Consider the following 14045-nt stretch of genomic DNA (forward strand, 5'->3'; position numbering starts at 1 on the left):
GAAATGAAATGAAAAATGTCATGTTTTGAGGAAATTTGCTCTGTCAAAAGTGAGTAATTTTAGAATACTCGAAAATTCAAGCAAAATAGCTTGCATTTTTAATGCGTTTTACTATCAGAGCATTGTTATTTTATCAAAAAAAAAATCAAATTGTAGCCACTCACATAATTTTACTATTAAGATCTACCTTAATATTCCACCCTTTAATTCGACTTACATTCTGATTGTGAATTCCCCTTTTTACCATTGCTTGTAATTCGAATTTATTTGACAGATAAATCGACTCGTGTCTAAAGTACCGTAACGTAGTTACCTTGAGTTCTGTCTTCACAATTTAGGTACATCATTTATCAGTGAATGACTCTGCCCAACCCCCTCCCCTTCTCTTCCAAACAATACTTTGTGCATTAGAGAATGCCTAGAATTCTTGGAAAATTGTGAGATATTATTTTTTTTAATATTCATGAGGTTATAAACTACAGAGGTTTAGCGGTGGATGTTAATAAACAAGAGGAGCATTTCTGATTTATGTCACCTTACCAATAGCAAACAAACTGGAATGTGAATGATCGATTGAAAATAGCTCCGATTACGAAACTTCTGGACTAAGACTTTCAGTGAGAAAATAAATACCACCTCTAATTATCGAATAAAATAATATTTAGCTGAGAAAAGGATTTCAATAACACTTGGTAAGACTATAAATAAATTGGCAACAGTAGAATCTTGCAGCATTATGCACACATTTTATCATTTTCACTTTCGCACATCAGCTGTTGGCCCAGGCCATTGAGTTATTCCTCTGCTTCTGCTAAAGACAACGTGACTCCCCCCATGTAGTAGCATAGTGAGGTAATTTCAATGTGCTGCTGTCGCGTCGTTGTATCTATTTATTTAATTAACAACAAGCATTGAATGCACGAAATGTAATGTGCATGCAAACAAAAGTATGTGTTGCCGACAGACGCCGGTCTATTTTTATTTTATGGTTTTGTTGAGTTTTAGTTAGTTGTCTGCTCAGGGTTGAATGAGACAACAGCATCAGTGTCAGTACAACGACAACAGCAGATACGAGAAATCACTAATTCACTTGTGAAAAGGGTAATTTTTTATCTAAATTTTTATAAATATTTTTTTTTAATTTAACCCGCTAATAACATTTTCCAGTTCCTACAATGTACAATGATAACATAATATTTGGAACATGATAAGATTAAAAATCAAATCAAATTTTTTTGCATACAACTATACAACTTCTAATCACCATATCTTATTTTGTGTGTGTTTTTTTTTAGATTAACTTTGCTGTTGTCTTGTGCCTGTCAGCCCATTTGAGAGAGAAATAATTGACGTCAACAAAGAAGAACAAAGGCAGTTGGACAAAAATCAATAACCAACAAAATGGTCTCGGCTTCATACCATCGAACGGAAACGGTATTCGATTATACTTGGAAACAGGTGGTACAGGCCTATTGGAATCGTTATCCAAATCCTTCAAGGTTGGTACAAATTTGACTGCCATTTAATTGTCAAAGAGTCTTTGCTTATTGTTTTTGTGGTTTTATTTTTAGTGTACATGTTTTAACAGAGGATACCATTTCACGTGAAATACGCGATGGAAAATTGTATTCACGGCGCATATTGTCCAAAACAAATCACGTGCCAAAATGGGGAGAAAGATTTTATAAAAATACCCCCGTTAAAATCATTGAAGATTCCGTCCTTGACCCCATCAATAAGACATTGATTACATTCACACGTAATATTGGTTTCCAAAAGATTATGGTAAGTGTCGATAGATATGGAAAAGTAAAACGCGTTATAGTTCAAGCAATTTGACTCCAGGCAATTTGCTACTCGCTTAGATATGATAGCTAGCCATGTCCGTCCACCTGTCTGGTTGTTGTAGCCACATTTGCATATGAAGGTGGCGACGCTCGTCAGGCTTTTATAAGCGAGCAAGTCCGTTTCGGTCTATACGACCGATCGCCGCGGGAACATGATGGTCATTGGTTTTGAAAGACGCCAATATCTCGCTTTGTCGTATCGAGCATCATAGGCACTCAGTATTAAGGCAAGAGTCGGTGCCAGCCGGCCTCTCGCTAAGACTCTCCACTCAATACAGCATATTGTCCGCGATTGCAGTTTCAGCTACACCGTATGGACCATTCCACTATACGCAACCTGTGGACGCGCCCAGTAGCTCCCAGCTTAGTTTCTCGTGATAACGAAGAACACTATACAGATTGGAGCTCAAAGTTCCAGCTTGTCATATTTATCCCATGCCGGGCCGACTGTCGGTTGTACAGCTTGGTATTGTTTGTTGTACGGCCTTTTCAATTCCACTTTAACTCCCGGAGTTTGGTTTAGCAGCGTGAGCCTGGTGTTTTCTCCAAGAAGAATCATCTAGCATTCTCTGCTCTGGATTATTTCTGCTATATAATTCCCCATTGTAGCTCATGTAGAGTTGTTTTGATGACATTCGCCATGTGAGGCCTAGTGTTGTGAAGAGGGATCATCTGGTATCTTCTATTCGAACACTGCACGATGCAACGGAGTTCATCATTAGGTTTTAAAGAGGGTGTGGATATTAATCCGCACTATGCCACAATGGGGAAGCCGTAGCGCAGAGGTTAGCATGTCCGCCTATGACGCTGAAGGCCAGGGTTCGAATCCTGACGACGCCATAAGAAAAAATTTTCGTCGGTGGTTTTCCCCTCCTAATGCTGGCAACATTTGTGAGGTACTATACCACGTAAAACTTCTATTCAAAGAGGTGTAGCACTGTGGCACGCCGTTCGGATTCAGCTATAAAAAGGAGGCCCCTTATCATTGAGCTTAAACTTGAATCGGACTGCACTCATTGATATGTAAGAAGTTTGTCCCTGTTCCTTAGTGGAATGTTCATGGGCAAAATTTGCATTTGCATGCCACTATGGACATACACCTAAGACAGTAATCGGCTTGTTGTTCGCTCTAAAAACTAAAAATTAACCTCGAAAAAGAACATTTTATAGTAATTCCGTATTACTTACAAAATCCTTAATTGTTTTCCATACCACTCTCCTAAGTCTAGTATTGTGTCCCCACCTAAGTACCGGTGTCTTTTAGCCGCGAAACCCGGGCAAAGTCATAGGAAATGCTCCAAAGTCTCATCATCTTCCCCACATGCCCTACACATGCTAAAACTTGACGCACTAATTGCACAAGTGAGCTCGTAGTCCTATGTGTCCCGTTATGATACTGACCTCCTTCTTACTTCCTTTCTGCAATAGCCTCGTCCTCTTACGATTCGGATCACCCCATAGGATTTTTGCCATTCTACCAATTGTTTCGCTGCTCCTCAGTATTACATGCGCGTTCGTCGCCTTTAACTCGGACTGGACTCAACCTTTTTATAGCTCTTTGGGGAGAAGTTTTTACAGGACATAGTACCTCACAAATGTCGCCAGCATTAGGAGGGGATAACCATCGCTTAAAATTTTTTTCTGATGTTCTCGTCAGGATTCGATCCCAGGCGTTCAGCGTCATAGGCGGATATGCTAACCTCTACGCTACGGTGGCCTTGAAGATTGGTTATATGAAGGCGCCATTAACTCGGCTTTTCATATCGAGTATCACAGGCAGTTAGTATTAAAGCAATTTCTAGTGCCGGCCGGCCTCAAGTCGATACCGCTGGTTGTCCAAGACTTCAGTTTCAGCTACTTCGTATACGAATCATTCCACTATGTGCAAAGTTTTGAAGCGTCCGTTAGCTCTCAGCTGAGCTTAAATTAAATCAATTTTTTCTTTACTTTGGAAAATCATGATCGGACTTGTCGCTTTCAGCTTTCAACAGTTTTTCTTTATTTTGTTTTGGGATTTAATGTTATATATGAATTTATATTTTAATTTATCCAATTTTATTCTCCATTCCAGAAAGTCGATGAAATCGTTGAATATTCGGAAAAAGATGGCCGCACATTAGCAGTACGTCGCGCTTACATTAGCTCACAAGTCTTTGGATTTTCTCGAGCCATTCGTGCTTTTGGCATTGAACGTTTCAAATCGAATTGCCAAAAAACCGCCAATGGCTTCAACTATGTACTCAAGAAAATGTTTCCCAACCATCAACACCATTCTCACCACATACCAGCATTAACGGCCTCACAGGCAGCGAATACGGCAAAAAGTGCCGTTGAACACCATCATCACAACGTAGTAGCTACGACACAGCAACACAGCAAAACAGAAGCTTTCAGAAAAGGATGTGTATATAGCTATGCGTTTATCAAAGGACAAGCAAGTAAAATTGCTCAAATGTTTTCAGTTAAAAATTGAAAACACCTTTGAACAACATCTTTTTAGCTATAGAGAGGGCCTAAAGCTTGTCGATGAAGATGAAGTAGAGGCAAATGGCAATTTGTTGATCGTTTATTCCGACAATGTAGGCTGTTTTGCTTCCATCAATTGTTTTCAAGTGATCGTAATAGTTGAATCAGTAGCGGTATTTTTTGGTGCCTGACTTTTATGTTGTAGTAGTAGAGACATTTACACAATAAGGTTTAATGGACTATTTGCAAAATGATGTGAGCGATGGAAAGCATTTTTTAAAGTAGCTTATAAATCTTTCACTGTGAATGATGACTCCTCTGAATTTAATCAATTTAATCAAATATGAACACAAAATTCTAGGGAGCGGTAATTAATGCTTAGAATGCTCCATCTATACATTCTTTCCATTCAGTTTCCCAAAGGCAACGAAGCAAAACGAGACTAAGACAAGAAAGCAAAATACGTATATATACAAAGGTTAAGAGCTACGTTTTCCTAGGCAAAACCATAATGATTCCATAGAATAGAGTATGCAATACACTTAAAGAGTGGATACCAACCATCGATGTTAATTGAAAAGTTGATATCCAGCGAAGTCATTTGTGTACTACGCCGTTACTTGCTGCGGTGCTTATCATTAATTTTTCTTATTGCTATGATAACGCATTTCATTCCAAACAAATAGATTTCTTATATATAAATACGGCAACTTCTACCTACTCCTCTTCCTTTGACGGCAGTTTATTAAATTACGACACCCTTCTCCCTCCCTTTAGAATTCTTGTAAAAAAATCCCGGCTTTTTCATAGTAGTCCCAAAAAAAAAATATAATCATGTCAATAGTATGTAATCAAAATTTTCCATTATGGGTTTTAAATTTTATTTTTTAAATTAATTATGTAACCTAATTATCCGTTAATCTGTAATAGCATAAGTAATAAAATATAAAGAAATACCAAGTATTAACTGGATTTTGTTTTTCATTGAAAAGTGCGAGTATGTAAGAATTTTATAAACTAGTTTTTACATTTTAAAACAAATTTTAGATTGCTTTTTTTGTCTCTTAATTACTTAATTACGACAAAATTATTTTTAGAATAATAAAAATAAATGGCCTCAATCGAAAATTCATTAAGTTAAACAAGTAAAAGCGTGCTTAGTTCGGCCAGGCGAATCATATAGGTCGATTATGGATTGCAACCCAACTTCAGTTGAGTTGCCAACGTGCAAATTTGTTTTAGACACGTCCATTTCTGCATTGAATACATACACTTTTACAATTTATTTAGTAGTTGAACGTCGAAAACACATTCGAATGAAACTGACAAACATTTTCAACTTAATATAAATTTTTATTTTCTGACAACGCAACTATAGTTGAGTTGCCATCAATAATCGACCCCTTATATACCCTCCACCATGGATCGCATTTGTCAAGTTCTTTGAATGAAATCAAGCACTTTTGAAGGATACCTTTATGTATACAGTACAACTATGTATTGAAAGATTATATAGTACATCAGTAACAGTTGTTCGCGTGCGACAACTTTTAAATAATTCAGCCATTTACTGTATTGAGCGAAAAAATAAAACACGCAAGCTATTCTATTCAGGATTCAGAAGGTTAGGTCACTTGCGAAAGCATAAAGTGGATAAGCTCCATGAACATCATTAACGATGTCAAATCTGGTGTCGTTTGAGGGCAACCCTGCTCGACGGTAACCCTGTTGTTGCAAAATGCTGGTGCAACTGTCAGCAATGAAGTACAATGGCTGAAATATCCCAAGCCAATTTGCGACATATCTTCATTTTGTTTATTGTTTTTGTTTATTTTTAAGCCAATTTTTTGTATAAATAGGCCCTTCTGGCAAATACTTGTTCTTTTCTATTCGTGATACCAAAAAAACATGTAAGTCGTGCTTTGCATTTTTTGTTGTAATTTTTATTGAACTTGTTAAAGTTTTAAAGTGTTAAATGTAAATTTTAACTTGAATCTTTATTTATTAATAGTGAATAAACAACACATTAACGTAACCTCACACCTTAAACACACACACACACATCAAATGTACAACCCTTATATTTAAAATACAAAACACATATCAAGCAAAATAAATATATCCAGCAGTTTCATCATTTCAAACATAAAGCCATACTTCAGTTTTGTTATTTTGGAAGGCCAACTGGTGTGAGACGTTTATTCATCGGTTCACGAAGAAAAGAAAAGCAACAATTTTATTCAATGTTTAAAGTCATTTTGTGTTATATGTTTGGCGGCAAGTAAACAACGTTAAAAAAAAAGCCGTGGACGGACGGACATTTTGTGTTATTTTAATGCAAAATTTATTTTGAAGAAGCCAGCCCTCAAATTTTTGCCAAATTTTGCATTAAAATCAAGCCAGCCTTTGTGTGAATTGTGTTACTTACCTTTGTGATCGAGATTCAGCCAAGTTTATGTCCAATTGTCAAGATCAGCCAAGAAGAACAAGCAGCAGAAGCACAAAAGGAACCCCGCCAGCCCGATATCAGCAATACGTCAGCGAAATGTCTGTCAACCACTCACCAAAGTCAGATACGCCAGCAAAAAGCCAACAAAGACAGCCACAGCTACAGCCAATGGACGGTACTACTCATGTCAATACGATTAATCCGCCTTCTCAATTACAGCACCAGAAAACTGCAGCCAATTCACCAGCCGGGACATCAAAACCTGTAAATGAAGTCGGTGAGTTCATGAAGCAAATGAGAGTGCAAATGGTGCAGATGCAGCGTCAAATGCAGGTAATGCAAAGTGAGTACATTGCATCAACGAAGAAGATGCAAGCACAACTTGTTAATACTGCCAAACAAGTGGAAACGCAGTTAGCCAATCAAATGACGTCGACGTCCGCATTACCTACATCGACGCTGCCACAGCCGCCATCAAATATGCCAGAACCAATACTGCCAACATCTCAGCCATCACTGCCACCACCAAATCAGTCACAATATCAGCCGCCACAGAATCTTCTACAACAGCCGCCACAACTGTCGCCTCTACAACAGCAAGTTTATCAGCCAACGCCACAATATCCGCCGCCATCACGGTCTATAAATTCGGATATGTCTGTCCACAATTCGTATCCACAAAGTTTTATATCTGTTCCACACAAGAAAATTTATCCTCTCCCCACATTTTCAGGTCTTCCAGAAGAATGGCAAACCTTTTATGAAGCGTACGAAAGCACCACAGCCGAATTTGGATATAACAGCCTCCACAACATTATGCGCCTCAGAGATGCTATCAAGGGTCGAGCCAGAGAAACCGTCGAATCGCTGCTAGGTAATTCTGCCAACGTCGACACCATTATACGAACGCTGCTTGAAACCTTTGGTCGTCCGGAACAGCTGATTAGAAGCCAAATTGAAAAGGTTCGTGCCATTCCACCTTTAGCCAATGACAACCTGGAAGCCCTGGTAAACTTCGCCAACAAAATCTCGAACATGGCCACATTTGTCAAGAACGTGAAGGGAGATCACCATCTTTCCAACCCTTCATTGTTGAGCGAACTGGTCGCTAAACTTTCCACAAGCCGCCAAATGCAGTGGGCCGAAAAATGCCTCCAATTACAACAACCAGCCACCATAGTTGACTTTGCAGAATGGCTATCAGTACTGCGTCGCCTGGCCAATATCGTCCATGACACCTTGCCGTCAACTTCGACCAATGCCGCATCAAACCGCCGCCATTTTGCTGCTACTGCACCGCCACCAAACCGAAAATACGTCAACGTCACTGTCAGCCAATGTCCAGTATGTAAGGGTGAGTGCACTAACATAAAACACTGTACAGAATTTTTAAACATGTCCATCGACAAAAGATGGAACACTATAAAAGGGCTCAAGATTTGTTTTTGTTGTTTAAAACGTGGACATCAAGTTAAATTTTGCCACACAAAACGCCGTTGTGGCGTTAATGATTGCCCAAAGCCACACAACAATTTATTGCACAGTACACTTTCACAATCACAACCGGAGCCAGCGACCGAGCCAACTCATTTGTCCACGACGGGTGGGACACAAAATAACCGCACGGTCACGTCCGAAGCACAACGACCACAAACCGAAAGACGAAATTGCCATGCAGCTCATTCTCCCGATAATGTGCTTTTCCAGATTTTACCCATAACTTTGTATGGGCAGCACAAAACAATAAGCACTTACGCCTTTATTGACGACGGCGCCAACGTTTCTATGCTGGATCTGGAAATAGCACGAGAACTTGAACTCCATGGAGAACCTGAGCACTTGGAGCTGCAATGGCTTAATACTCACCGCGTAACACAGAAAACGGAAAAAATTCGCGTGACCATCAGTGGAGTTGGCCAATTTAACAGAAAATACTTACTTTCCAATGTTTACGTTTCATCGGATATGTCATTGCCAGTACAGAGTTGCCACATAGCTCATTTTATGAAATCCCAAAAAAGTGACAAAATCGCCAATTTAAATATGCGGGATTATTCTAATGTTCAACCAAAAATGATTTTAAGCTTAACCCATTCCTTCCTAACAGTTCCCATTGAGACGCCTACACTTTTATCCGAATTTGGACCCATTGTGTCAACCACCAGATTAGGCGCTGTTATATATGGACCAATTCCTGGTGAAGAACCAACAAACATAAAGAGGGCTTTACACGTAAGGAAGTGTGTGTACCAAAATGATGTTTTGAAGGAGTTGAGCGATATGATGCGTGGTTATTTTGATGTGGAGACCCTTGGAACCAAAATACCCGTGAAACCTATAAAATCCAAAGAAGACGAGAGAGCAATGGGCATATTGGAAACAAACACAAAGCAAGTAAATGGCCGATATGAATGTTCGTTGTTGTGGAGAGAAGATGTGAGACCGATCCCTGACTCATACAACATGGCTTTGAATCGTTTGTACTCTGTGGAACGTAAGATGGCAAAAGACAGTGAGTATAAAATGGAATATTGCGATAAAATAGCAGATTATGTTAAAAAAGGATATTGCCGTAAATTATCGGATGAAGAAAAATCTATAATGCGCGAACGGACCTTTTATTTGCCCCATTTTGGTGTACTAAATCCAAATAAAAAAGGAATTCGGCTGGTTTTTGATGCGGCGGCCGAGGTTATGAACTTCTCATTAAACAAAGCCTTACTTCCTGGTCCTGACATTAATAACTCATTAATTTCAATTCTTTTTAAATTTAGAGAATCCCCCATTGCTGTATGTGGTGACATACAAGAGATGTTTCACCAGATCGCCATTGCCAGGAAAGACCAAGATAGCCAAAGATTTCTGTGGAGAGATGGCAATCCTGAGCAGCCTGTGGACACTTATGTTATGGAAAGGCTTATTTTTGGAGCCACCTGTTCACCAACCATTGCCCAATATGTCAAGAATAAAAATGCGACAAAATACATCGAAAAGTCACCAAGAGCCGTCCATGGTATCATCGAACGTCATTATGTGGATGATTATGTCGATTGTTTCGAAACTGAAGATGAAGCCCTTAATGTTGTTCGCGAAGTGGTAAGGATCCATAAATCCGGTGGTTTCCATCTTCGCAACATAATATCCAACAGTGAACGAGTGGCAATACTATGTGGTAATAATCCTGGCAATGGCGAGAACAGTGGCAACTTTCTTTTTGGTGACAGCATAGAACGGGTACTCGGTATTCATTGGGCACCAAAGACAGATGATTTTTGTTTTCATTTGCGTTTGGCCAAAGTGGACAAAAATATATTAAATTTTACAAAGGTGCCAACAAAAAGGGAGATGCTCGGCCTAAATATGTCCGTATACGACCCATACGGATTCCTGTGCGATTTTATGGTGACGTCAAAGGTGCTAATGCAGAAGGTCTGGAAATGTGGGGTAAGTTGGGACGAGCAATTGCCGTCAGAAATTTATAGCCAGTGGAAGTACTGGTTGGAGCAGTTATCGAGATTGGTGGAATTTAAGATTCCAAGATGTTACGCCGGTGGTTTTAGCAGCAGCAATGTTGATCTACATGTCTTTGTGGATGCAAGCGAAGAGGCTATGGCAGTTGTGGCATATTGGAGAGTGGTAAGTGTCAGTGGTGTTAAAGTGATGTTTGTAATGGGCAAAACAAGCTGTGCCCCGACACGGTATCACACAATACCAAAACTGGAATTGCAAGCTGCTGTAATGGGCGTTCGAATGAAAGAGGCCATATTAAAAAACCATTTGTGCTGTGTTAATAATGTTTTCTTTTGGTCAGATTCTTTTACGGTGATACAGTGGATTCGGTCAGATCACCGAAGATACAAGCAATATGTGGCAAATCGTGTGGCTGAGATATTGGACGGCAGCAGCATTGAACAATGGAGGTGGTGCCCTGGTAACGAGAACACTGCAGACGAAGGAACTCGCTCAAAACTGTTCAAGCCATATGAACCCGAAGGACGTTGGAAAAATGGACCAACGTTTTTGCTGAAGGCGGAATCGTATTGGCCGAGTGAGGTGCACAATCAAATGAAAAAGGATGAAAGTGGCTCAGAACTGCGATCCAAGCACAGAGTTCTGGTGGCTCAGAAGGTATGTTGGTGCATTCCAAATATTGATAATTTTTCCAATTACAGAAGGCTGAAACGGGCTATGGCATGGGTGTTCCGGTATGTGCAAAACATGAGGCGTAAAATCAAAGGTGAGGCGTTGTTCTTGTGTGATCTGTCCCTGGAAGAAGAAGAGAATGCCGTGTCTTATCTGTGCCGTCATGTGCAACGTCAACAATACGAAGACGAACTTGAGGACCTGAAAAAACAACACTCAGTGAGCCAAAGCAGCCAATTATTGTCGCTGAATCCCTTTGTTGGCCAAGATGGCTTAATTCGTGCGTCTGGGAGAATCCAAAATGCTGCCTTTTTGAATCTGGAAGCCAGGCAGCCCATAATTTTGCCGAAAAATCATCGGTTCACCAGGTTATTGGTGGAATTCTACCACAGAAAGTTCCTGCACATCAACACTGCCACTGCTATGAGCGAAATACGTCAAAAGTACTGGGTGCCATCACTGCGTCAACTATTAAATAGCATCCAGAGCCACTGTTCCGCCTGCAAACTTCGTCGAGCCAGGCCACGTCAACCCCAGATGTCTGCCTTACCGATGGAGAGGGTGACCCCATACGTTCGAGCCTTCACATACACAGGACTTGATTATTTTGGCCCAGTAAGTGTTGGAATCCGCCGTCAACGTGAGAAAAGGTGGGTTGCTCTTTTTACCTGCTTTACAACCCGTGCCATCCACCTGGAGATTGCCACAGACCTGTCCAGCGATGCTTGCCTGATGTGTATCCGCAACTTCATTAATAGAAGAGGTGTCCCTGTATCCATAAGAAGCGACAACGGGACCAATTTTGTTGGCATAGCAAAGGAATTACAAGGTATTGATATGTTTTTGGATACTAATAGTCTCTCTTCAGGTTTGACGGCATTGGGCATCAAATGGATATTCAACACTCCGTTGAATCCAAGTGAAGGCGGCGTATGGGAACGGCTTGTGCAGTCCGTGAAGAAGGCATTGTACATCATGTTGAAAGAGCAGGCTCCAAAGCTCGAAACGCTCCAATCGTTTCTAATCGAAGCAGAGAACATCATCAATTCGAGACCCTTGACTCATCTACCTGTGACTCCCGAAGACCCGGAACCATTGACCCCGAATCATTTTCTGCTTGGGTGCACTAATTCAACCCAAACTCCGGCACCATATGAGCCCAGATTGATGTGTCTTCGAAAGCAGTGGCGTGTGGTGCAGAACTTAAAGAACGGCATGTGGCATCAATGGCTGCGTGAATATCTTCCTGAGCTGACGAGAAGGACGAAATGGTGTTTGCCATCACAACCGTTGGACGTGGGCTGCCTTGTTTTTATTTGTGACCCAGATCTTCCAAGAAGCCAATGGAAAAGAGGGCGTGTCATCGAGCTCCATCGCGGCAAAGATGGTGTAGCACGTTCAGCCGAAGTGCGCACAGATGTGGGTGTCTACCGCCGTCCTGTTTCCAAGTTGGCCATACTAGACGTTGAAGACTCTGCTGGTGAAGGTGAAGCCTCCCCCTCTGGGTCAGTTCACGGGGGTGGGGATGTCGTTTGAGGGCAACCCTGCTCGACGGTAACCCTGTTGTTGCAAAATGCTGGTGCAACTGTCAGCAATGAAGTACAATGGCTGAAATATCCCAAGCCAATTTGCGACATATCTTCATTTTGTTTATTGTTTTTGTTTATTTTTAAGCCAATTTTTTGTATAAATAGGCCCTTCTGGCAAATACTTGTTCTTTTCTATTCGTGATACCAAAAAAACATGTAAGTCGTGCTTTGCATTTTTTGTTGTAATTTTTATTGAACTTGTTAAAGTTTTAAAGTGTTAAATGTAAATTTTAACTTGAATCTTTATTTATTAATAGTGAATAAACAACACATTAACGTAACCTCACACCTTAAACACACACACACACATCAAATGTACAACCCTTATATTTAAAATACAAAACACATATCAAGCAAAATAAATATATCCAGCAGTTTCATCATTTCAAACATAAAGCCATACTTCAGTTTTGTTATTTTGGAAGGCCAACTGGTGTGAGACGTTTATTCATCGGTTCACGAAGAAAAGAAAAGCAACATCTGGCGATTGAAAATGTCATCAAATAGGACAAAACGTAAACAAAGAATGAATGTAGAAAGAAAACAAGTTGACATCCTCAATGCCAAGTACTGCAAAAAATTGTATGTCGGCTAATCGCTTGGCTTAACCTTATTTAGTGAATCCTGTATTCTACTTTTTAACGAATGAAACGACCCTGTGATTGAAATCGTGCGATCTCGGTTTTGGTTCCCATGAGATTCATAAGTGAGTAACCAGAAGAACCAGAATCTCTACCAACTATTGATAGGACGTTGAAATCTATGTGTTACCATTTTTCTTTCCTTTAAAAAACTACCAAATTTTCCATATTTTCTTTTTTTATTGTGTTCCTAATTTTGATGAGGAGATATTGCAGCCGAGTTTACGCCATTTCCGGATTTATTGCACAAATAATCTTAATATGTAAACTTTCCATAAGAGTGTCGACACATTGTCGATTACATCGTAATTCATAATCGATATATTTCCAATTTATATTTAAAAAGGTGGTCTCACAAAATGTTAGATTTATGTTTGCATTCTCTTTGTTGTTATCTTCTTTCTCGCATATTTTCTGCTCATGTACGCACAAGTATACACACACTAACACAGTTTATTTTGTGTGGCAAAACGTCGATCAGCTGGATGGCAAGATGGGGGATTGCACCATATGATTTGTTGTTGTTGTACAAATGAGACCACCTTTAATTATTTCGCCATGATAAGCAGAGTATTCTGTTTAGCTTTCCGAAATGTTGCGAAAAACATACTTTTTTAAACATAATAACATGAAATTGCATTTATTTATTGCACATGTTGTTAGCTTATACTTTTTATATGGTGTTTGGCAGTTGTTCACACGAATAGTGTCGAATAGAGTACGTACCCATAGATTGGACTATCTAGCGATTCCACAATCTTTCTTGTGGCAGGGCATCATTGCGTTATATATTGCTTAAAATTTGTGTAATTTCCAAAATAATTATTTAAATAAAAGAAGAAAAAAAATGGAAAAATTTAATAAAATTGAAGACAATAAAAAATCGATAAACCATGTTTGGCAAAAGCTC

At 39.7% G+C, this 14045-nt stretch overlaps 3 protein-coding genes across 4 annotated transcripts; all 3 read left to right on the forward strand.

The window, feature by feature from the left end:
- Positions 1-374: 374 nt before the first annotated feature.
- Positions 375-5276, forward strand: LOC106095520 (protein preli-like). 2 transcript variants are annotated; one of them, XM_013262763.2, is made up of 4 exons: positions 375-692; positions 1296-1499; positions 1572-1785; positions 3919-5276. In XM_013262763.2, the coding sequence occupies exons 2-4, from the start codon at positions 1402-1404 to the stop codon at positions 4318-4320; spliced, it is 714 nt and encodes a 237-aa protein (XP_013118217.1). In that variant the 5' UTR covers positions 375-692; positions 1296-1401; the 3' UTR covers positions 4321-5276. The 2 variants fall into 2 exon arrangements, with proteins under 2 accessions (XP_013118217.1, XP_013118210.1); XM_013262756.2 differs by lacking the exon at positions 375-692 and adding an exon at positions 943-1101.
- Positions 5277-6010: 734 nt separating this feature from the next.
- On the forward strand, positions 6011-11082 carry LOC131997912 (uncharacterized). The gene is made up of 2 exons (XM_059369784.1): positions 6011-10878; positions 10935-11082. Exons 1-2 carry the CDS (start codon positions 6769-6771, stop codon positions 10989-10991), a joined length of 4167 nt encoding a protein of 1388 aa, XP_059225767.1. The 5' UTR covers positions 6011-6768; the 3' UTR covers positions 10992-11082.
- Positions 11083-11328: 246 nt separating this feature from the next.
- LOC131997677 (uncharacterized) lies at positions 11329-12441 on the forward strand. Its single transcript, XM_059368895.1, has one exon. It carries the CDS (start codon positions 11329-11331, stop codon positions 12439-12441), a length of 1113 nt encoding a protein of 370 aa, XP_059224878.1.
- Positions 12442-14045: the final 1604 nt, after the last annotated feature.

Source organism: Stomoxys calcitrans, chromosome 5, assembly GCF_963082655.1.
Source record: "Stomoxys calcitrans chromosome 5, idStoCalc2.1, whole genome shotgun sequence".
In the NCBI taxonomy this organism is placed as follows: Eukaryota; Metazoa; Arthropoda; class Insecta; order Diptera; family Muscidae; genus Stomoxys; species Stomoxys calcitrans.

What these genes read in the sequence shown, in the direction of transcription:
- LOC131997677 (XM_059368895.1), top strand. Translation starts at nt 11,329, where the DNA reads ATGAGCGAAATACGTCAAAAGTACTGGGTGCCATCACTGCGTCAACTA.
- LOC131997912 (XM_059369784.1), top strand. Translation starts at nt 6,769, where the DNA reads ATGTCCAATTGTCAAGATCAGCCAAGAAGAACAAGCAGCAGAAGCACA. An exon ending in GATCCAAGCACAGAGTTCTG is followed by an intron (nt 10,879 to 10,934) that starts GTGGCTCAGAAG and finishes TTCCAATTACAG; the next exon opens with AAGGCTGAAACGGGCTATGG.
- LOC106095520 (XM_013262763.2), top strand. Translation starts at nt 1,402, where the DNA reads ATGGTCTCGGCTTCATACCATCGAACGGAAACGGTATTCGATTATACT. An exon ending in CGTTATCCAAATCCTTCAAG is followed by an intron (nt 1,500 to 1,571) that starts GTTGGTACAAAT and finishes TTTTATTTTTAG; the next exon opens with TGTACATGTTTTAACAGAGG. An exon ending in TTGGTTTCCAAAAGATTATG is followed by an intron (nt 1,786 to 3,918) that starts GTAAGTGTCGAT and finishes TCTCCATTCCAG; the next exon opens with AAAGTCGATGAAATCGTTGA.